Source organism: Brassica napus, chromosome C9 (genome assembly GCF_020379485.1).
Source record: "Brassica napus cultivar Da-Ae chromosome C9, Da-Ae, whole genome shotgun sequence".
NCBI classification, from domain to species: Eukaryota; Viridiplantae; Streptophyta; class Magnoliopsida; order Brassicales; family Brassicaceae; genus Brassica; species Brassica napus.
In genome coordinates, this window is record NC_063452.1 from 42,106,039 (window position 1) to 42,131,956 (window position 25,918).

Here is a 25,918-nt window from a genome sequence, read left to right on the forward strand (position 1 = left end):
TTTATCTTTTTTACTGTTCTTCCTTAGATAAGATCCGTGTAATTATTATATGGATAATTGTATTTCCTAGAATTCATGTATGAATTGAGTTCCTTTCTTGTCTTGATAGAAAGTGACAGATCAATAATATCTTTTTAGTTAAGCTAGGTAGATATATGCCGTTACATAGACTGAACTGAAATATTGTAACCCTATTTTGAATTTTCAAATACATAAAAGGAGAAATTATTAGTCTCTCTCTCTCACAGTATATATGGTGATCCTGATAAACTTCCTATTGGAGTTGAGCCTGTGGAAACCTCTGATCTGTTTCCGTTTACTAGCTTTTCCGGTCTTATCCCCTCCACCATTCTCACTACCTCATTCATGTTTGGTCTCTTCTCCAGTAACTTCGCCGTGCAGACCATACAATCTGAAGCATCTCCACCATCTCTTCCTCTACTTGAGTACACCTCATAAGCTCTTCATCAAACACCTCTTCGGTCCATTCCTCTCTAACCACCGAGTTCGCCCACCTTACCAGGTTAGCCACTTCTGATTTTCATGTTAGTACCTCGAATATCAAGGCACCGAAACTATACACATCCGATTGTTGAGCCCCCTTTCTTATGTATGTTATCTCTGGTGCACGATAGCCAAATGTATGCCGGGGTAGTGAATGCATCAGTGTGGCCATTCCTGCTCCAGAGATGCAGCCATATCCTTTTGCATTGAGGAAAACATTTGATGATTTTATGTTCCCATGGACTAGTTTGCCGCCACTTTGTGAGTGAATATTAGCTACTCCTTTTTTTGTTCCATACACCATATTCAATCTAGTTTCCCAATCTAGAGGTTTCCGATTCCTGAGACATCTCTGATCTGAATGATAACATATATAGACTAACTTAGTTTTGTATAAGAGGTAATGAAATGTCCTAGGCATGCATTACTAAGTTCAATGGTGGCAGTATCAACATACCGTGTAGTAAACTTGAAAGACTTCCATGTTCATAGTAATTATAAACCACGAGCTTCTCGTCCTTAGTAAAGTAATATCCTCTCAAAGTGGCAACATTCTCATGCTTGATGTTGCCAAGATGTTCGATTTGCTCCTTGATATACCATGGATTTTATCCACTTTTAGCCATGGTATATGAGTGTTTTAGGATATAATTATTCTGTTTTGGAGCCTTTTTAGCATATTTATATGTTCAGGAGTGTTTTGGAGGTAATGGTGATTTTGGTGCATTTTAGAGATAAAATGAGAGGAAGCCCGTATCTGACTATCGAACCAGTCCGGATGTCGACATTCAGAAACAAACATCGATCGATGCACATCTTGTGCCGTCGATCGACAGCGAAACGCGCAAGACCCGACTAGGTTTTCAGCCGACTTTTATCCCAAGTCACACACATTTATAGAAATACCTCTGGCCGATTTTAACCTAATATTTATATGCTTTGCCATTGTTCTAGGCAACACACAGTTTTCATACTTTCTACTTTTCAAAGCAAACAATACTTAGAATTTTTAGTAGTTTGGAGAGAAGATTCAAGACTCCTTCAGAGATTTGTATTGGAACTCCATTATTTCTAACTCTATTCTATTTATGCAATGTATGTTTATGATTATGATTTACTTTGCTATGTCTGAGTAATTCATCTGTTAGATTTAGTGTTCAAATACATTACGAGGGATTAGCCCAAAATATAGAATTGCTAAGGTGATAAATATTCTTCAAGGAATTGTTATTAATTCATATGTTCTAGAGTAGCTAACTAGAACCTTGAACTTAGAACTGTGGACAATTACGACGATAGGTTCTGCACCAGAATTAATTCCCTTGAGTTAGGATTGCTAGAACAAGTGAAAGCTGATCTAGACAATACTAGTGACCTTTCGATCAACTCATTAAGGCATGCCTAAGGAAACATCTATCGACGCTAATCTCATAGCATCGATCGACGTTCAATCCGTATCAACAAGTGGAAGCTGAGATATTGGACTTAGTCAAAACATAAGACTCACATGCGAAAGCTGGAAATCTTTACACTATACATCGAGTTCTAGGATTGACAGCCTAAGTATTATATACCTCTATAATCCTGATTACTTGAATAGAAACCCTATATCTAGCGCTTTCTAACAATTGTTTGCAAACGTCAAACCAATCAACTGAACAACTGTCTTGTAAAACTGGACCTCTTATTTGAGAGTAAAAATCACTCTTTAGGGTTTGAGTGATATCAAATTTGGTGTCGTTGTCGGGGAGTTTTGATCGCCATTAGATTTTATCTAGTTAGATTTAGTATACGTTTTTCTACTATTAAAGGATTCTGATAATTTTTTTTCTTAAACTATTTCAGGTGCATGCCCAGCAGTACTAGAAGCAACAAGAAAAAATCACTTTATTCTCAGACCCTACACTTATGGAACGCACGATCCGTAAAGAGAGACGAGCCGCATCGATCGACAACAACCCAACTCCGTCGATTGACACTTCTCAGCAAACGTCGACTGATACTACTAATCCGTTGACCGGCAGTTGTGAGCTACCACCGATCGAAACTTATATCCGAACATCGATCGACACCTCTCCGCGAGACATGGTTGCTACCCTAATCTTAGTGCGAGATGAGAATGGAGACCTACATGACCCGGAGGGTCATATGCTTAATGCAGCAGGCCAGAAGTTAGATGATCAGAGGGCTGTAATTCCTGATCATGATGATGATGCCACTGCAGCTGCTCAAGTTGTAGACGAAGCAGCTCGACCCATAACGTTGGCTGACTACAACCGTCCAGATCAATACTACGCTAACATATCTGCTCTTCGTCCTCCAGCTATTCAGAGGAACGATTTCGAGCTGAAGCCCCATTACTTTACACTCGTGGCACAGACGCCATATTGTGGTCTATCACACGAGCATCCTATGGACCATCTGGAGCGGTTCGAGGATCTGGTTTTTGCCATTAAAGCCAATGGAGTCCCTGAGGATTATCTCTTTTGCAAGCTCTTTAAGCACTCACTATCTGGAGAAGCTTCGCGATGGCTTAAGCATTTACCACCAAGATCTCTTACATCCTGGGCAGACATCAAGAACGCGTTTCTGCATAATTTCTTTGATGAGTCATGCGTTGAGGACTTAAGGAGCAAGATTGATACATTCACACATTAGCCTACAGAATCATTCAGAATCTCCTGGATCAGATTCAAGTCCTATCAGAGAGACTGTCCACACCATGGATTCAACGAAATGCAGCTGCTTAGCACTTTCTTCAGAGGCATCGCGCTGGCATATCAGATGGCTCTAGACACTGCTAGTGAAGGAAACTTTGACACTGCTAGTGAAGGAAACTTCAACACTAGGAATCCAGAAGAGGCTGTGAGACTTATTGAGAACTTGACATCTAGCAATAGCACCAAAAACACTTATTTTGAGAGGAGAAAATCGGCCACCCTAGGAAAGGAGGAGATGGACGATGTTAAGGCTATGTTGGATAGTCTTCACAGGCTTCTCGGAGGATGTAGGATAAATATATTGATTTTTACGAATAATACATATTTTTATATAAATTTTTTTTGAAGGTTATAAATATATTTGGAGTCGACAAAAATCAAAATATGGTATGCTAGGAGCATCCACATTAGGGAGTTCTTGAGCATGTTCTCAAGATTAAAATAAATGAAAAATAGGAAAGAGAAGAGAGAGGTTCTCTTGTTTGAGAGCTTTTGAGAGAGTGTTCTCACATATGGAAAAATTACTAATGGTTCTATTGATTAAATATAAATACAAAATAAATACAAAATTAAAATATTAATAGTTTATATTTGTTAAAAGACTTGCATGTGTTCTATTGTTGATGATGGTCAGAGACGTTTAGATTTGATATGAAAAATAATAATATGATAAATGTAGAATTGAATTAATGATCAAAACTCTTGAATTACTTAGTAAATTGTAAAAAAAAAAGTCTAATAGATCATGAGAAATTGCACCCAAATAGCTAAGAAAAAAAAAACAAAATTCACTATCTAACTAAAATCTCACCCTCTTTTCTCTCCTTATCTCTCTCTTCTTTCTCTCTAAAAATCTAATTTCTTTTTTTTTTGGTTATTCCCTAAATAAGCCAGATAGATCATATGTTCAATTTTATTGGAAAGAAATGATAGTTAATTAAACATTTTTTGTTTTGGATGTACAAAGAGTGAATTAGTGTAATAACTAACTATATTGAGAACAAAAATTCACAACATATTTATGCAATAATTTGTTTGTGGGATGTGACATTTTGACTCAAAACACGACCATTAACGTTTCTCGTGTGTGAACTCACATGTGCGACGCGCCATAAATATTTTATCTATTTACATTTTTAATTAACACTAGATTAAAATACGCGCTTTGCTAGAAATTAACATTATATATATAAATTATTTTATGTATTATATGTTTTTACATATTATGAAATAATAAATATATATTGAATAAATAAAAATCAATAACTAGATATATAATTAAATTGGTGTGAATATATAAATCAATTTTATTAATCAAACAATATTTTTTTCTTCGATATAGAATATAATTAAATTTAAATGATATTAACATATATAATATATTTTTTTAATTTTAATGTATTAAACGATGCTTTCTACTCATATGTTTTTTGATCATTTGTATAACTTATAGCAAAAAATTTAAATTACTGATAACAAAATTTTCATTCTTGATTAATAGTTTTAGTAATTTATAATTTTTTAAAAATTTAGTTGTTAATGTTTGTTCAAAGCTTTTATCAAAAAAAAAATTGTTCAAAGTAAATTTCGAAATTAAAATATGTATAGATTTTATATGGTATATAATTTAATTTAAAACGATATATATATATATATGTCTTTTAATCTTAATAATTAATTAAATTAATTTTTTTACTTATATGATTTTGTAATCATTTGTATTTTGTCATAACAAAAATTTTAAACCATAGATTACAAAATTTGAATTTTTAAACTTTTAACAGTTTTAGTATTTTATAGTCGTTTTAAAAAATTCAAAATACATATACAGAAAAATCTAAATTTTATTATATGGTTAATGTAGTTGTTTAATTTATTTTAATAATTTAAAATTAAACAATATGATAGAAGATACATTAATTTTTATCAAATATTTATTATTCAAAATCATTAATTATCATATATACTTTTACCACATTAGACAATTCCGTAACTTTTATTTAAGAAAATAATAAAAAACATTAATACTGAACTTATGGTGAATTTAATAAAAAAACTTATTATATAATTAAATGGACCAACTTTGTTCTCTAATTATTCTAAAAATTATTCTAGTGATGACACGTATAAATATAAGTCGTAATGTTTCTCAATTAATCTAAAGAAGATATTGGTTCAACGTTTCATAAAGAGCAATTGCGTTGAATATACATGGATGTAGACGTAATTAGTTTTCTAACGCTGGCCACTATTTATGCACTGCTCACTTTCAATTATTCCATTTTGACCCTATCTAGCTTTTACTATTTCTAATCGAAGTAGGATATATATATGTACATGCGTATCTTTAGATATTATTCTTGTCAGAGCAACTAATATATTGTTGGACTATAGTGCACACTAATATACTGAATAAAAACCTTTTTTAGTTAGTGTCATCAATATTTATTCTTTGCACAAATCATCTTTTTTCCTAAATATCCAGAGATGCTTTGGTTTCATCGACAATAAGTAATTGTGGATTATTTTCGAAAAGGTACAACATTTCTCTAGTCTTATTTTATCAAATCCAATCTTATTTCAAAACTCGCAGCCCTCGTGTGTTTGTCCAAAAGTGATCACGATTCAAGCAAAACTAATTGAATGTTAAAGATAAACAACAAATATTTTTTTATTTACATATGGTATATTTTAGGATTGTACACTCGTCCGAGTCATCTGAAACTTCTGAGATTAATATGGAAATCGTCAGAGTCAAGAAGTTACTACGTACCAGCTCTTATGCATGTCTAGTTTCTCCTTTTGTGGAAAGTTATGGATTCCACGAGGAAGACTATTAATGTTGGCAATGAACAAAAAAACTGATAATATAGGAAAGTCTGTTGATGTTGGCATTTGAATACTGCCGTTGATGATGATGAAGGTGAGGTGGTTCTGGTATGTTAAGTTAAGTTAATATATTAGTTAACCGATTATGTTGATGTTAATCCAGATATGTAAAAAGATAATGCCATAAAAACTAGTTATGACTTATATTAGATTACTGAAATAGATATAGTGGATTTTTATGGTGTTACTTAGAGCAATATCTTATTTTAATAGATTGGTCAACCACTTATGGCTGTTACTTCAATGTTAATTTTTGGAATGTGATTAGTGTTGACGCAATTATTTGGTATATTAAATTGATATTCGGTTTAACTGATTATTTCTGGTAGTGACACTAGATATGTCATGTTATGATAATAAACTAATTAATTGGTTATATAAACTTTTTTCTGGATATATAAATATTGTGAAACGAAAACTACTTACATGCAATACTAAAAAGGTTATTCTTGGTTCACCCAATAGAGTGAATCTGCAGGTTCACCAACCAATAGTATTTTGTTATTTCATTTTCAATATCTTTTTAAAAAGAAAAAAAATATTGTCAATTTATATTATGTTTTTAAAATAAAAATGTAAAAATCAATAAAAACCATTATTGGTTGAAAAAAAAACTAATATTTTTAATGCCGTCAATAAAACACTAAACCCTAAACATTAAATCCTAAACCCTAAACCCTTGGGTAAACCCTTGGATAAATCATTGGATTAATCCTAAATCAATAACACTAAACACTAAATCTAAGAAACACTAAACCCTTAATCCTAACCCCTAAACCCTTGGATAAAAATAAATTAAAAATAATAATAGTTGCTAAAAAAAGAGATTTAAAAAAAATTAATATTGTTAGCAAAACAATAAACCTTAAATACTAAACATTAAATCTTAAACCATGAACTCTAAACTTTTGGATAAATCCTAAACCCTTTATCCGAGGATTTAGGGGTTAAGATTAAGGTTTTAGTATTTTTAGGATTTAGTGTTTATTTTTTATTTATTTAGGGTTTAGAATTTATCCAAGGGTTTAGGGTTTATCCAAGAGTTTAGGGTTTAGAATTTAGGGTTTATGGTTTAGTTTTTGCGTTAAAAATATTTAAAAATATTTTCTTATTTTTTTGCAACTACTACTATTTTTTTATTTATTTTTACCTTTTTATTTTAAAAACATGCTATATTTTGACAATATTTTGTTTTTTTTTTTGAAAAATATATTTTCTTTCTTTTTTATACCAAGAATAACTCATTTTATATGGTGTAAACTTATAAGTAATAAACATTTTATGTTGCGTAAATAGATTAGTTAACCGGTTACTTCAATATTTATCCAGATATACATAAAGCATGCAATGAAAAAGGTACTTTCGGATAAGGTGGTTAGTATTAATATTGTTAATTTACCATTTAAAAGTAACTATCCAAGGGATGATTGGTTGGGGCTGTAGATGCTCTGGACAGCCAAAATTTAGTCTACATCTATATATGTCAACCAATCGAGCTTTGCTTTCCTTAAAAAACTCACAGCAAAAAAATCTCTGCAAAATCAAAATATGGCTGTAGAGAGCTTTATTTTCAGAGCAAAAAATTAGTGCTTTAGAAATCTACAGCAAGGAAAGCTACAGCAAATAAATATACAGATTAAATTCTACAGCAAAAAATATAAAGCTACAACACTTACCAATAATCCCCCGAACCTTTATCAAAATATATCATTTTCATTATTTTCATTTCCCTAACAAACCAATATCTTCTTTGTAGTAAGTTGGTATACCAAAGTACCATACTCTAAATTGATATGTTCTCTTTGTCTTGATTAACGCTTAACTTAGTGTATATTTTATATGTTTTAATTATTCGTGGGTGGGCTTTCTTAAATTCACTAATTAACATTAGTAATAACATATAGCTTGTATATTGGCTGCTATCGATAAAATTGGTAATAAAAGCTAACTCTTACACCAGCCGCTATCAATAATATTATCCACGCTCGTGTATGCTTATCAAGATTTCACAAGTATCCTTTCAACTTTTGAAACAACTAACGGTATTATAGGGTACTCCGTTGCTTCTCGTAGAACTATATTCCATGACTCTGCAACGTTGCTTGTCATTATATCATAGCGGCAACCAGTGAATTGAGAGCGGGCCCAATGTTCGAACCCGATTTCGGCAAGGTACTCTGCAAAGTTTGCATCTTGACTTTTAATTTCGTTGAATACCGTATAGAAATCTGAGAGTATGCAAGTCCTTGCTGCTTTTGCCATTAGAAAACCAAGATGTTTTTTTTTTAAGTATGTCTTGATGTTTCTTTTTAAATGCAATACACAAGCACAATGTCGATCACATGGATACACCTGAAACAAGTGTAACCCAAATTTATAAGCATAAGTTGTTAACTGAAAATTATGTTAAAGCTGGCTAACAATTAATTGTACAGAAAATTGAAAATGTAACTAGATACGATAGATACCTTTGCCAAATCGTGATAAATAGATGAATGTCTGTCTCAGACAAATACAACATCATCATGGTTTTGTACGAATTAAGAGAAACTCCGGAAAAACCAATCCCACGAACTATCATTCTCTCCATCAATTATTTCAAATGCGAGCGGGAAAATTTGATAATTTCCATCCTGAGCTGATGGTGTTAGAAGATATGACGCTGATGGTGTTAGAAGACATCCATCATACTTCCCTCTAAGATGGGTTCCATCAACAACAATAACCTTACGCATGTAATCATATCCTTTTATTGAAGAATTCGTTGCTACGAGCATGTACATGAAACGATGCCCAAAGTTTTCATTGTGTTCGGGTTTGAAGGTCTGCAATAGTTCCTGTATTTGCATCAACTAACCTCCTTAGGTATTTAGGGATGAGCATGTAAGATGAACCATAAGAGCCTTTTGTGTACTCCAAAGCCACTTCTATTGAACATCAAGCCTTCCAATATGATATGCACACTTCATCGTCACCTTGCATCATATGCATTATCTCAATTAGTCTAGGCCCTTTACCAGATCCAGCAAACTTTCTTCTCATCATCTCTCCAATAACGGTGGTTGTAGCTTTCTTATCATATCTTGAACGTTCGTCAACAGTACAGCCATGATCAATTTTGGCTCTACGCACTTCATACATTTGTGAGGACTTTAAGCGGACAATATATACCCGCCATGTGCAACCGATACCGGTACATTTAAGCACCATACATTCTGATGCCGACCGCACAATACGGAAGTTGAACTTACGGTTGAGTGCGAACATTGACATGTAAAGCTTAAAAACTTCTTTATTTTTGAACACATGCCCACGTAGATGTTTGTTGTGGTTGCCACAACATCACCTATATTTTCAAAGGTTATAAATCAGCAATGAACTAATAAAACACAAAAGATGCATGGAAGCTAATGTTAACGTTACGCATCTTTTTAAAACATGACCAGTAATTATAAACATCAGATTTATGTGCATACATTACCTATATTAGTTCACATTACGAAAATCTACCACCAGTTATATCTGAGATAGATAAAACAAGTTTTGTCCTCAAATTTAATACATACGAAGCTGTAGCCGGATATATTTTTCTAACCAGTAATTTGAGTCATTAACCATCACTTTTATTGTTATCATGCTAATGTTTTATCAAGCAAATGATCAACTTACTCTCACAAGGGGTATGTGGTCTCACATCTTGCCCTCCACCACCCTCGTATGCTGTTCGACCAACGGTGAAATCAGTTCTATATTGATAGCAGTAATGTGCTACACGGGTGCACCAAAAGGGATTAAAAGTGTGAACTCAGGATACGATGATTGTGCTTCCATTATAGTATCAACGTCTTCAGTTGAACATATATTAATCGACGGTGTTGTCCTTCCATATCGCACAAGCATCGACTCTGGATATTGATAGGTGGGAACTGCCGGAGTTCCATCATCCAACATATATCTGCTTCTAACAATTGCTTCCAATGACTCGAAACATTCGCCATCTCGTACAATAGCCCCAAATCCAAAAATTTTTTGGTCAGATATAAATGCCCATTCCCCAATTTCAGATTTCACCCAGTCTCCTTCCATGATTCGAACGAGTCGATCAGTCGACTCATCTGTAAAACAAGAATTTTTTTTTCATTATTAAATCTTTTTACACTGGATGTTCGCAAAAAATAATATATATATATATACATATATATATATATATATATATATATATATATATATATATGTCTATCACTAGCTTAACCCGCTTTCGGATGATCATACAGGGGTTAACTCCAGATGCCCCTTTCACTCACTAAAAATGCTCAAATCTCCCATCAATAAAATATATTTTTTTATTTATTTATTTTAAATTATGAAAATAGGCTAAATTCATCAATAACCCTAACAAAATTACATAACTACACGACCCGACCACTCAAACCCGGCCCACCCAAACACTTACGGGTATAACCCTTTTCCTAAACCTAAACTCCGCGTTTAGACAAAAAAGAGAAAAAAAAATTGTCGTTCTCTCCTCTCTTTCTCCTCGTGCATGTTCTTTCGGACGTTCTTGATTTCCAAAAACTCCCGGCTTCATCGTTTCTTCTTCTTATTCTTCTCTTCTTCTGTTCTAATCAAGACTTCATCTTCTGAATCGACATCCTTCATTCTGGTAAGTTATTTTTTGACCTTGATTTCTTTGTATTTTGTATCTAGGTCAGATAAAATTTAGGGAAAACTTGTAAATTGTAGTCGAAAAGTTTGGAAGGATCTTAGTAAGCGAGATTGTGGTTTGAAATTGGAGAAAACATCTTGAAACTGTAGAATTGGTATAAATTGAAACAAAAAACCAAGAGCTCGTGATTTTTATGAGTTCTTTCTTACTGGATCCAATTGGTTTTCTTGATTTATTGTTTGTGATATGAAACCGAAATCTCTTTGACTGTTAGGATAAATGTAAACTGAAATGTAGTAGGTGATTTATTGAGTGAATGAAAGGTTTGAGATTAGGAAGTAATAATTCTAGATTATGCCTAAATGTGTGTTGTTGTGTTGTTTTTGGATGTTCAGAGGAAGTAGATAATGGCAGGTAACCGTGGAGGAAAAAAAAAAGACTACAAAGAAAAGTGGAAAATCCACAACAGCTCATGTTGCTGAAGAGCATGTGGAAGAGCTATCAGACGGAAACAATAGTGATGATATGTGTGACCCCCCTTCTGAGGTATAATATCTTTTTGGTTTTAGTTGAATAAAGTGTCACTGGTTGTGTGTGTATTGGTTTTATTTTAATTAACTGCTACTGTTGTGTATTAGTTTTGAATTGAAGCTTTATTGATGTTGGTAGGAGTAACTGAGTTGTTGTGATTAACATCTTGTACAGGGAATGAAGGGCCTAAAAAGAAAGCGTCCATCTACTGGATGTGGAGTCTCCAGTAGAACTAGAGCTAGAAAAGCGGTATCAAATGGGAATGAGCCGGTTAGAGAAGAGAGTAATCCAGTGAGAGGAACGACTGTGGTTTCGCTCTCACTTGATACCGAAAGTGAAGGCATGTCTCCAATTTCCTCCAAAGTAATTTTTGCATTCATTTTAATCATTTATTTTATTAGTTTACTAGTAAAAAATGACTAATACATATATAATTGATTGCAGGAAAGACAACCACCACAGCCCCTTGAAATGTACTTCAAGAACACACAGTACCTGAAGACTTGCAAGATTCAGACCAAGTGCCGCGTGAAGAACACAGTTGATGTGATTAAGGAACTTAAGGAGGAGGTCGACTGGTTCACGAGCCATCCTCAGTTTTGTCATTTCTTCCACATGCCTGATGAAGAATTCCTGAAGCTCCAAGGAATGTGGATGTTACTGCTGCACGCCATTCGTATTGAAGGAGAAGAAGCTTCATGGTTTGGGGTGAATGGTGTGCCCATCCGCTACTCTATGAGGGAGCATGCCCTCATCTCTGGCTTGGACTGCCATGAGTATCCGAGTGGACATTTGAAGCTCGGGGGTACTAAGTTTATGGATTATTACTTCGGTAATAAGAAGAAGATCACCATAGTAGATGTGAAGCAGAAGCTGCAATCTATGGGGACAGCATGTAATAATAGATTAAAGATGGCTATCCTGTTCTTCCTTGGTCGGATTATCAGAGGAACGACGAAGGATTCTGCAGCATTAGACCCGTTCATCTTAAGGATAGTGGACGATTTGGATGTTTGCAGAACATTTTCTTGGGGTCGTCTAACATTTGATGATGCAATAAAGGAGATTAAGCATGTAATGGAGCTTCTGAAGGGTGAAGTGCACCATGCAACCGGCTTTAATGGATTCATAATTCCATTAGAGGTAAAGCACACAATTTAGCATTAAGTGAAATTTTTGTTATTTATAACCGAAAATCTGACACTATGACACTTCATTTGTGTAGGTTTTGGCTTTTGAGTGTATTCCTAAGCTAGGAAAAAAATTTCGAATCTCTTCAGATTGCGCCAGTGGAGATTGTCCTAGGATGTGCAAGAGTCGGTTTACAAAGAGTAGCATGAAGGGCTATCCTTTGGAAGATATATATGATGCTTTTGGAAACACAAAGGTATATCTTTATTTCATTTAATAGAAAATAGCAGAATATTTAAACTGATATTTCTGAATGTTTTATTTTCAGGTTATTAACAGTGTGTTGGTTCCAACGGTGGATGAGGAAACTTTGCTGGCTCGTATCATTGATCCGGAGCCAGAGTATCAGTGTGAGGGTAGCACAAGTGATAGGTGGAACTACTGGCTAAATGTGAAGCAGAAGAAGATTTGGTGGAAAGAACTTTATGTGTCAGATGTTGCTGCACGAAAGTTTACAAAGACGAAAGACATAGAAAAGGTGACAATTGTAGAAGGTTCATCTTCTAATTCTGGTTTGGAGTCGATGTTGAAAGGTGTGGAAGAGAGGATTGTGAAGGCCATGGAAGAAGGATTTTCTGGAATTAATTTAACGGTTGAGACAAAACTGGAGGCTATGAACTTGAGGATGGGTAAACTTGAGAAGTACCAGCGAGTTTTGAAGAAAAAGGGTAAGAAAATAGAAGACAAGTTGACTCCTATTGAAAGCAAGGGATATGAGGATGAGGAATATACACAGTGGAATGATTTTGATTATGGTAGAGATCATGGGAAGGATAGAGACATGGCTGAGGCAGAGAAGGCTGAGACAGGGAAGAAAATCAGTGAGGAGGGTGAGGAAGATGAGGAAAACAGTGGGAAAGATGAGGAAGACGAGGAAAACAGTGAGAAGGGTGACGAAGAGAAAGACCAAGAACCTGAAAAAGACAAAGAAAACAGTGACTCTGTTGAGAAAGGCGAAGAATACGTGGAAGAATCAGATGAAGAAAATTCTCTGTTAAGGCTTCAGGAAAGAGTGAGAGTGCAAGCGGAAGAATTTTGGAGGACAATTGATGATGAGTCTGAGGCTGAGAAAGAGGCTGAGAAAGAGGCTGAGGAAGAGGTTGAGAAAGAGGGTGAGGAAGAGGCTGAGAAAGAGGTTCAAGAAGAGAAAGAGGGTGAGAAAGAGGCTGAGGAAGAGGTTGAGAAAGAGGGTGAAGAAGAGACTGAGAAAGAGGTTCAAGAAGAGAAAGAGAGTGAGGAAGAGGGTGAGAAAGAGGTTCAAGAAGAGAAAGAGGCTGAGAAAGAGGTTCAAGAAGAGAAAGAGGGTGAGAAAGAAGGTGAGAAAGAGGCTGAGAAAGAGGTTCAAGAAGAGAAAGAGGCTGAGAAAGAAGAATCCAAGGGAACTCCTACCTCTACCGGAGTAATAGTCATTACACCACGTGGTAGAACTAAGGCAGCAGCTGCGAGGAAAGCAATCTCTATATCACCAGAGATTGTTGTGGTAACAAGGAAAAAAAACGGTGAACAAGAAGCCATGGTAATTGAGCAAGAAGCTATTCAGACTGAGATTGCTGAGCTAGCTGAGAAGTCAGTTGAGGTAGAAGTAAAGACTATGCGCAAGCCTAGGTTGAAGGTCATAGCAGTGCCGTATGGCATTCCCAGAGCTGAGAGACTAGCAAAAATGAGAGCTGAAGCTGAAAAAAAGAAAGCTAAAGCTGAAAAAAAGAAAGCTAAAGCTGATGGTGCACCTAAGAAGAAAGGCAGGCCGAAGAAGACTGAGGCTACATTGAAGCCATGTACGCCGCTGCCGGAGAAGAGAAAAAGTGAACCATCACGGTGGGTGCAGTCTCCTTTCACTGAGGGAAAGACTGATGAGCTAGAAGTGCCAAAGAAGAAGCTTAAAACAAAAACCTAAAATGCTTATGTTATGTATATGTATTATTCAAGTTAGGATGATATGTTTCTGCCTAAAATGCTTCTCTTGAACTTGTTAGGATGTTATGTTTCTGCTTCTGGATGTTATGTCATGTTTCTGGATGTTTTATGTTTTTTAAACAGGTGTGGTAACTCAAAATTACAGGGGAAACTCTGGTCAAAATTTTGGAAAAATACTTCAAAATTTTGAAAAAAATACTTTTTAAAATTTGGAAAAATACTCCAATTTATAAAATAATTAAAAACAGTTTACATGTAAAATGCAAACCACATGTAAAACTTGCATGGATAAAAAATGAACATGTAAAACGTGCAGCCGTCATGTATTTTGATATTATATTTTGATTACACTTAGTAATTCTTGGTAAGCTTCAAGGACTTAGTAATACTACCTTACACATAGTAATCTTTTGGCAATTTTTAGGTTTATCTGGTAAAACCCTGAGAAAATGAGCTTTTTTGTAGTAAAACTGATGCTTTTACACTATAATAATCATTAAAGAAGACATTTTCTGGAAGCATTTTCCAGGAATACGTATTTTTTTAGATTTTTCTTACTATGGTCTAACCATTCATACAATAACAATGAAAGTTAAGAGAGTTTTTTGAAAAAATGAAAAGATTTTTCTTAAACTGCTAAAATAATCAAAAAAAATAGTCTTAATCTATATTTAGTAAGTAACTAGTCTACAAATTGATAATAATCATAAAATATATATCGATTCTACATACTAAACATAAATACTCATACTAATATATATGTAGTCCAAATAACACATAGTAATCTAAAGTAGTCCTAGTAGTTCAAATAATACATAGTAATTCCAGAAATACAGGTAGTCCAAATAACACATAGTAATTCCAGTAATCCTAGTAGGTCAAATAACACTTAATAATTCTAGTAATACGGATCGTCCAAATAACATATAGTAATTACAGTAGTCCTAGTAGTCGGAATAGCACAATGAAACAAATTTCAACAATCAAACACCTGAACCTGAACCACTTCCACATTCAAAATACGCTGCCATACCTCTTCCTCTGGCTCTGCCTGTGTCGGTGCTTGTGGCTCTCCCTCTTCCACTCCCTCTGCCTCTTTTTCCTCTTCCACGAGCTTCTCCTGCTGATGGTTTCCTTGTTTGTTGTGGTTTTCCTTTCTTGACTTCAAATTCTGGAGGAAGTACTTTCTTTGCTCTAATTTCTTCTGGTATGACCCAATCAGACATATGAGGAACAAGATATATTGTCCTGTGATAAGCCAAAGCCCATTGCTCTACCAAATAGTACTTAGAACAATACTCAGATAGATGGAGTTCCCTTCCCGCTTTATCAGTCATGAATGTGGCAGCAGCTACTGCATGAACACATGAATATTTGTCTTTATCAAATTGCCCACAGGTGCACGTGTTCATAGCCATGTCCACGGTATAACGCTTCCCGTCACTACCATGCACACTATACTCGAGATGGAAGCTGTTTAACTCGTCAACCCGAAGAAACCCTGCATCAACACATCTTTTAGACATTTCCTCCTCCACTATAGGCACAAGCTTTAGTGCGGGTGGCATTTCAGCTGCCTCTTTCCTGTGCTTGTTAAACCATTCAGCAATTTTTCCAATGATAAAATCAAACATTGGAAGTAAGGTGAACTTTCTTGCGTCCTTAATAACACCGTTAAAAGATTCTGTTGAATTGGTGGTGTCAATATTGTACCTAACTCCTTCAAAGTAACATCTAGCCCATTTCTTTTGTTCACAACTTTTGTCAAGCGTCATAAAGGACCAAGAACTCCGCCTCTGTATAAGCGTGTGCGCACTCCATAAACTTAAATGCACATGTTTCTCTGTTGTTATGGACGTAGCCTTTAACATTTTGAGACAGATGCCATATACAATAACCATGAGCGGCCTGAGGGAACACTTGATGTACTGCCTTGATCAAGCCTTTGTTTCTGTCCGAAAGAAACACCAATCCAGAGAGATCCGATATCACTGATTTCAACTGTTCCATAAACCATAGCCAACTCTCATATTTCTCACCATCTGCAACACCAAACGCAATTGGGTAGTGGTGATGATTGGGATCCTGAGAAGTCACAACAAATAACACTCCACCATAAACAGTCTTCAGGTGTGTTGCATCCACAACGAGGACTTTTCTCATCGCGCGGAATCCTTCTATGCTAGCTCCCAAAGCCCAAAACAGATACTTAAATTTTTTGCCCTCATCCACAACCACACGAGTTATTGTGTCAGGATTCACCTGCTTCAGCATGTGCATATAACAATATAATAAAGAATAACTCTCTTCAGGAGTTCCGCGCACTTTATTAGCAGCTAGTCTTCTTCCTCTATATGCCGTTGTGTATAACTCTCTGATGAATCAAATCGATCAGAGCATTGGGACGTGGTGTGTCAAAACTTCCAGGATAATCTTGGGCCAGGATAGATGCAACGATTTGTTGTGTGCCTCTCCTTCTATTAGGCAGTGTTCTTGTGGTAACAACAGAACATCTATGCTGCTTGATGTAACTTCTAACTGACCAAAGATCTGAATTCGTTAACTTTGCAACACGTACAAACCACTTGCAGCCTTCTTTGGCTCCTCGGCATTTTATCACATATCTCTTAGTATCCGACTTAATTACCTCATACTCAAAACACTTCAGATGTGACGCCGCCTGAATATGAGTTTGCGCTTCCTCCTTGGTTCTAAATTCTTGATCTAAAACCAAATCCATACCATCATCCCACTCCTTATAGACAACTGGTGTGACTTCAACTGAGGGTCCTGCTTCTCTTTCGGTGGCATTCTCATGCATCTCAATGTCTTCGTAAAGTGTAAGCACACCACCAGTACCTTCATTATCAGTTGCATCCTTCTCAGTACCTTCTTCATCACCACCCTCTGTCTCAATAGCCTCTGTATCAATAGCTTCTGTATCAGTAGCTTCTGTATCAGTAGCCTCTCTATCAGTAGCCCCTCTTTCAGTAGCCTCTCTATCAGTGGCCTTTCTATCAGTAGCCCCTCTTTCAGTAGCCTCTCTATCCGATAGACTGCCATAGAAATCAGTGTCATCATCCCTTTTGTTGAACTCCACATGTAGAACACTTCTACAATTCTCTTGATTTACTTGCATTAGATAACCAAAAACGTCTTCATCTTCCCAGATATATGATGGCCTGTTCGAATACATTACCATTGGAAAGTAACTAATCTTCGCTTCCATCTTATAGTCATCTACCTTTATCTTTCTGTAAATACGCTCAACCAAAATAGAGCGTGTGATCTCATCCACTGATTTCTTCAACACAATAGTGTGAATTTCATCTTCCCCTTCACCATCTCCCGAAATCCATTTCATTTCAACCCCATCTTTAATATAATATCCTCCATAATCAAAACAAATGATTGTACAATGCGGATTTTGCATTTTCCTGAAATAAAATGAATTATAATTAGAATTAGCATTATTAAGAAGTTTAAATTTAATTCTCACGTAATATTTTACTGTTAGCATTCTTACTAATACTAATTTATTTCAATACTATATACATAGTAAAACCAGTAATACTAGTAATATTTGTAAACATAGTAACACCAGTAGTATCAGTAATACCACGTTGCCTTAGTAAAACAGGTTATCTTAGTAATACCCAGAAATTATCCTTGCACTAATTAATCAACTTTTTAGTCCGATTTTGTTCGGACTCAAAACCCATGTTATATAATTCATATTAATGAAATTACACCGAAGAAATCATCAAAACGGGCTCAAAACGTACATAAAATATACCCTAAAACCAATAAATACAGTTTACAAAATCCTTTTAAATCTCTTAAAATTTGCATTCAACCTTTCTTTTGTTACACTAGCCGATATATACACTTATTTTTATAAGTATTCCAACAAAAATTTCATCAAAAACGGACATAAATTAAACCCGAAATTCATATACATAGTTTTCAAATTCATTTTTTCTCTTTCAAATTTTCATCAATTCTTACTTTTTTAGGTTACCCATGGTTTACACAAACATTTAAAAGATATTTCACACAAAATTTCATGAAAAACGGACAAGAATTACCTGATGTTTAAGCTTCAAAATCGCCAATGAAGGATGGGGAAGAAGAGCTCTTCATGCGGACAGAGGAGAGGGAACATGAAGACATGTGGACCAAGATAAATTTGATTGGTTAAAGTTGTTTGTGGACTCCATTTGATTGTTGTGTTTGGTTGAGTGTATTTAATTGAAAAATTAAATGAATTAATGAGGTGGAGAAGAAATATATTAAAGAAATAAATGTTAGTATAAAAAATTCAAAGATAAAGGGATAATGGAAAAAGAGAAGGAACAAAAAAAATGATTTTTTTCTCATAGGGGCATTTAGAGTTAAAGTCCTAATCATACCCAACATAAATTTAGAAATTGATACAAAAATCCTTTAGGATAATAAATCACTCTGTTCTTTCCTTTTTGATTCCCCTAAGCTTATCGTTGCTGGAAAACTGAGAATTTTGGAGGATATGAAAAATTCAATTTGGAAAACTGGCTATAAAAGCTCAACTTGTATGATTTCTCGTTCATCGACTTCTGGAGTCTTATATAGAGAATAATATATATATATATATACACAACTATATGCATATAATACATATCGGAGGCAACAAAATCTAAATATAGATCTTAGCATTTAATGCTAGTCGCTTTCGTCAGATTCTATCAGATATCATATATTTTTTTCTGAGAGTTTGCATATGTTGGAAATATGGTATACGTAAAAAAAGAAACTGATAGCGAAGGGCTTATGCATCATTTTCTCCAGCAACATGTATATATCGACTAATTATGTAAAGTATCACACGTTTTTGCAATTGTCAGATGTTTCATGTATATTTATCTAAATGACTCTTTCATAAAACCCAAATACATATCATGCATTGCCAACATCAACCCAAAACCGAAAATACAAGAATGGAAATGTGCCTTATCCACAACCACAAACTAAACAAATAACATGGCAAAGGCTGAGATTAGTCATGGAGGAGGCATTGAAGGATGAGTTTTTAGGAGCATTATTCTTTCATGCATTTTTGTTTATGTTATCATATAGATTGAGTTGTCAATTGGCATGTAATTCCTTCTAAGTGAATGAAACATAAAATAAACACGGGAAATCCCAATACCGCCAAACTTTTGTAACAAGCCGAAATTCTTTAGTCTAAAACAAAACATCAAATATTAAGTTTTCTTACATCTTCGTTACCATACTAATACATCTATGTACATTTAGAAAAAATAAAAATATTCATTAACTTCATCTCTATTTAGGCGTCGGAATAATTTATAGAGCCGACTGACCGGAGAAAAACAAGCTTATAGGTCACATGCGATTTAGCAAGAAACAAGCAACAAATTTAAGCAACCAGAAGAAGAGGTTATGGGAAAAAAGGCCGGGTATGACATGTATTAAACTTTTAAATTGTATATTCTTCCAACTAAACGTCTATGGTTGTTCCTCATTAACAAAAAAAAGTTTGATTTCACCGTTCTATTTGATATTTAGCATATAACAAACATAAAATTTTAAGGTAAACTTATAAAGCTTATAGATGAACATATAAAGTTTGAATTTTCTCTTTTATTTATCTTTTTTTTTGTCAGCATTTTATTTATCATATTAATATATATAATAGAATAAGTTTATGTTTTAGGGTACTATATTCTATATTAGCCCATTTTTATTTTTTTTTTGTTCCCTAAACAGCATACTAGGATAAAAATCCCAAACTAGCCTTCATTAATGGGTAAAAAAATACAATTTATTATAATTTATAATTTTACTCAATTTTAATTAAATATATATAAATAAATATTAAAAACCCAAAAATATTAAATCGTATATATATATTATTAAAAAAATCAAATAAAAAAGATATTTTCAAAAAAAAAACTTCAGTTTTTCGAATTCATGAATGCCATCATAAATGTGTGAATAGACTTTATGAATGTAATTTGTATGTATATTTATAAATATCTTCTTAAATATGTATGACATCTTTTGAAATATTAGAAAATATTTTCTAAACTATATATTTACAAACTTTGGTATTCATTTATACATCATTTATAAATGATTTTCTAAATTCTATGAAGATATTATTCATATTTAAAATTATCTTTGTATATTTTAGAAATATGTTATATGTTTAGTAATGTTAACCTAAATATGTATATAAATCAAATTCAAAAAGATATCATACACATTCAGAAAGATATTCATAAACTTTAGGGAGATATATATATAATTCAAATTCAGTAAGGTATTCATAAATATATATATATATATTCATGAATGTTCTTTTCAATATACATTTAAAATACATTTTTTAAAACATTTTAATGAAAGTTTTCTTAAATTTTATGAAGATATTATATACATTTATCAATATTTACCAATATTTTAGAAAGATATTATACATATTCAATTATGTTTTCATAAATATGCATATAACTCAAATTTAAGAAGACATCATATATATTCATGAAAGTGCTCATAATTTGTTAAAAATGAAAATTTGTTTCCAAAAATAATTTATAATTTTTTAAATGGAGTATATAGAAAAGAAATATAATTATCATTTATCTTTTTAATAAAGGTTAAATTGGTCAATTTAAAATTTATGTGCTAGTTTTGATGATGAAAACGTGACTATTTTTACAACTTCTCTTATTTTATGTTGAATATAATAAGTTTAAGTTTTATATAGAACAATATTTTCTCCATCTACTAGCACATATCAAGTTTTATAAAAATAAGCACTCCAACCAACCATCTAGACAAGGCCGTCCAGAGTTTGTTGGGCCTAGAAGCAAAAAGAATTTCTTTGTCTCTTTAATATAATTTTTGGTAAAATTGGTATAGAAAAAAAAATTCAAACCTTTTAACAAATTAAACAAACGACTAGTGCAAAGCCAAATGAACCAGATTATCTTTTTTCAAACTGGTCCCTAAAATATATTTAAATATATCGGTCCTGAAGCACATGCTTGATGAGCTTGTACTCGGGCACGACTCTGGGTCTAGATCTATATTTGAAAATTTTAGTTTTTAACCACAAAAAAATTAGGAAAAATTGGAAAAATGAGATACTTTCAACTTGAGTTTATCACTCTAATACTTTTTCTAATTTTTTGTCCTTTTAGAACTTTAATTTCTGTAAATACAATTATACCCTTAAATTAAATGCTAAAATATATAATATTCTAACTTATTTTCTTAATACAATTTATAAAGTAAAAAAAAAGGAGATTCATCGGTTCGCTAAACACAATCCATCGATTCATTCTAAACTCCTAAATTTTAGATAAACACAATCCACTATCCTCAGAAAATTGAGATAAACACAATCCATCTCTTTGCTAAAACAAAATGCAACGGTTCGATTTCAAAGAGATTCAGGAGAAGATCTCCAACAGCTTTCGTCCATGGCCACGATCCTTTCAATTCTGGGTTCGAGCTACCAATATCTACACTGGTTAGAAGGTCCCAACTGTGTATCGACTCGAGCTCCGTCGTTGCAGCCACCGTCGCTTCACCGTGCTTTTGGTCGCCATCAACTTCTCTCACCGGAACCACCACTGCCGTGTCATCTCCGCCGCTGCACGGGCTCGTCTTCTCCGTTCAAGCAGTCACAGCCCGAGAGCATTGAATCGAGCAGGCCACACCTTCACGCATCGCTCGATTGGTTCTCTCGGATGTTCAGTTCGTCGTTTGGACCAAGCCAGATGGATCGAGCATTTGTCTTCCACATCGATTGTTCCAAACCACGAAACAGACATGGCTAAATTTTAATATATTGCACACTTGGCCCCTGAGATTAGTTCCTTTCTTATTTTTTCCGCAAAAATTTTATTTTTGAAAATTAGTCCTCGATTTCTCCCCAAAACTCTTGGTTCAGGGAAATATCTTTAATGTTCGCCCCAATACTTTTAAATTTACGGAAATATCTTTATGATTTCGCCTTAAACTCTAAACGTTCACTTTTGACTCTATTATATGAAAATACAATATATACAAAACTCAGAAATTAATCGTGGAGCAATCCAGGATTAGTTTTAATTTTTTTATTATACTTTCTAGTGTATAAGCTAGTATACGTATCAAAGTAGCGTGAATCATATGTGGTATAGTGGTTGTGTGTATAATTTTCTCTTGAATAACTCGGGTTCGAGTGGAGGAAAGAACAATTTTGATGATTTTTTGACTTAGGAAAGAATATACTCTGCGAGATTTAGATTAGATTTCGTGTAGAATTAGGAAATTACATCTTTAACCGAATATGGAAGTTTCCATATTTTCCGGATTTGCCTAGAATATGTATATTACCTTACGCATAATACAATAGAGTAGGTGGGAAACATATTATTTCTTTAGGCGTCACATAAGGTAAAAGGAAGAACATGTTATGACTCATAATCTAGATAAGGTATATTATTGAGTTGTGGCTATATATCGTTATCAAGCTGTAGGTATACTGAAGACATCTTTCTTGATTATAACGTTTCAAAATATAGCTTGGTTAGAATATATAAGAAATGCTAGTTTACGTTGTCTATCCAAGATATATCTATGTATAATACTTAGTATCTGATTTCTAGACTAAGTAGATGACAAGAATGAGTATTCTAACTGTAGCTAGAAGATAAAATAAAATATGATTCCACTTTTAAAAAAAAACTTTTAAACATATATTGTCGTACTTATGTTTCCAATAGTTTTCATATTTTTTAACATTTTTAAAATTCAGTTTACTATTTTAACCGTAAAAGTTGTCCATAATTGCCCAAAATATCAGAAGTCCTATTGTGACAAATAAAAGTTCAAAGTGTCCCATTTTTTTAATTTTTCCAAAAATTTACAACCACATAAAAAAATGATTTTAAAACAAAGTTGAGATCCAACCATTGCCATCGCTAAGGAAGCCCACCTTTACATCAGAAATACATATTTCCCGCAATGGAAAGTTCAGAGAAAGTACTCAGGAAGTTCCGATGCAAATAACCCATGTACAAATCAATAATAGTTCAGATAGTCATTAAAAAGAAAAATAATAGGGAAATTTTTTTTTAGGCCAAAAAATGATAACTATGTCTCATTAGGCTAATTTCTATCTTGTACCATTTTTGCGTCTAATATTCTTTAGTATTTTCAAAAATAAATCAAATAAATAGTTTTACAAACTAATAAAAATTAGAAAATAGTAACTACTGATAAAATACTCATATGAATTTAGTGGTATTTTTTAGTTCTAAAAATGTTTAAATCATAATTTCAAATTATGTTCTACATAAAGTAGAATTGACATTCTACGAAGTAAAAATGGAAATCCACTTTTTCATTGAATCTACTATATTTAGAATACATGATATACGTAAATAATAGTACCCTAAAAATATTTAGAATACACATTCCACGCTTAACCATTGCTCTAAAATTTGTAGAAATCGGAATCTACAGATTACCATAAATATAAACCCTGTACAAATCGAAATCTATTCATTACTATAAATCTAAAAATTTGTAGAAAACGAGTTCTACGTATTTAATGTAAATCTAAAAAATATAGAAATCGAAGTCTGCACATTACTATAAATCTAAAAACATGTGGAAACCGAGTTCAACGGATTTACTTTATTCTACGGATAAGAATAATTAGTTCCGAAAAATATGGAAAGAAAATATTTGGGAATATTTAGTTTCCCTATATGAAAAAATGTATTTTTCAGAAGAAAAAAAATTGTGGGACAGAAATTGTAGGTTTAGGTTTTTTTTTTTATTTGAGGATTTTTAATATTTTCTTTTATTTTAATTACTTTAATTATTTATTATATTTTAATATTTACAATTGCTTTGTTAATTGTAATTTCAAATTTATAATTGAATTTGAGGACATTATTGTCATTTTGAAAATAATTGAATATAAAGAGGGAATAACCGAGTCATTGCTTGGGGGGGGTTTAGGATAGACGTATCCTTATATCCAAGCAGATCTTTAATTCTGTATCTTCTTCTTCTTCTTCATCGCTGATTTCAATCAAAAGCCGTCTCTTGTCTGCAAATAACTCGACAATGGATTACGACTACAGGAATAAGTCTGGGGCCTCCTACGCTCGGCCTATGTACGGACCTCCCTCTATATCTCCTTCTCCACCATCTACCCACCCTATGTACGGATACCCCAATATCGGCCAACAAAGCGGTCACGGCCACCAATTTTTCCCTCCGCCGGAGAGAAATCAATCGTTTCAACACAACTCTTCTCCGTCCCCTTTTTCTTCTTCATGTAAGATCTCGAATTTAGTTAATTTTGATTTCGAGTTTGGTTTTGTGGCGATTTGATATCTGGTGATTTCTTGTTGAGTAGCTGGATTAGGGATCAAGGTGACTCTGAAGCCTGAGTATCGTATTACTCCTCCGGTGAGAATTTAGATTCTGATATTTAAAGTCTCAATCTTTAACTATGTGGGGGGGGGGGGGGGGGGGGGGGGGATTGAAGTAGTGTTAGTGAGACATTCTCATCTCAGTTTGTAATGTTTTCAGCCTCAGTTGTTGCCTCGAGCTGGAGATATTCCTCGTAGCGGTTTTCAGTTCGATTTCTGTCTGGAGAGGGCAGTCCTTGCGGAGGCTGAGAAAGACAACCCTGACTGGAGCAAGTTTGGCTCCGACATTCCTCCACCGTCTAACTTTCCACAACCACCACCAGTACCTTCAATGGTAAGTGTGTGAATCATCCATCATTTTGAACGTAATTACCACCATTACAGATTTTTCCTTTTTTATTTTTTTTTTCTTCTAGTTAAATGGGAATTGGGTCAAGATTAGATTGTGCATTACAGAGTGATCCTTAGTTTTTGTTTATCATCACTAATAAGGGATTCCAATGCAGGGTGTGGATCCTCTAGTGATGAAGTATACTGCGTCTGGGCTTAACCGAGAAGCTGTCAACATTGCGGTTGCAAACTATGGTGATAATCCCACAAAGGTGCGTTTCTTCTTCAATCTATACCCATTCTATTCATAATTCTAAAGTAATGGTATCAAATATTTTGAATCACCACCAGTTTCAGTTACTTCCTTTTCACCAAAGGGGAGAATTAAAAAATATGCATTTCAGGTTCAGGAATTTGCAAATGGGTTCGCAGCGATGCGGGAGATGGGGTTTCCAACAAACGCTGTTGCAGAAGCTCTCTTCATGTTTGACAACGACACTGACAAAGCTTTGTCACATTTGCTCCATGGTTCTTCTTGAACTTGCTTTCCAGTATTTTCTTCTATTTTTTACATAAAGTAAACATCAGGATTTGACTAACATAAAGATTGAAAAAGTACACATTTTTTTTTACTGTGTAAATGGATGATTTGTTTTGGGCAAGTGAAAATGTATAATTTTCACTGCTCCCATTTTAAAGGAACTGATGATTAGATATGTGTTTTGATA

The 25,918-nt window shown here is 33.8% G+C and overlaps 1 protein-coding gene across 1 annotated transcript; it reads left to right on the plus strand.

Annotated features, from left to right (window-relative positions):
- The first annotated feature begins 24,418 nt into the window (after positions 1 to 24,418).
- On the plus strand, positions 24,419 to 25,906 carry LOC106418661 (protein transport protein Sec31A-like). Its single transcript, XM_013859406.3, has 5 exons — positions 24,419 to 24,763; positions 24,845 to 24,897; positions 25,021 to 25,194; positions 25,367 to 25,462; positions 25,595 to 25,906. Exons 1-5 carry the CDS (start codon positions 24,550 to 24,552, stop codon positions 25,727 to 25,729), a joined length of 672 nt encoding a protein of 223 aa, XP_013714860.2. The 5' UTR covers positions 24,419 to 24,549; the 3' UTR covers positions 25,730 to 25,906.
- The last annotated feature ends 12 nt before the right edge of the window (positions 25,907 to 25,918 follow it).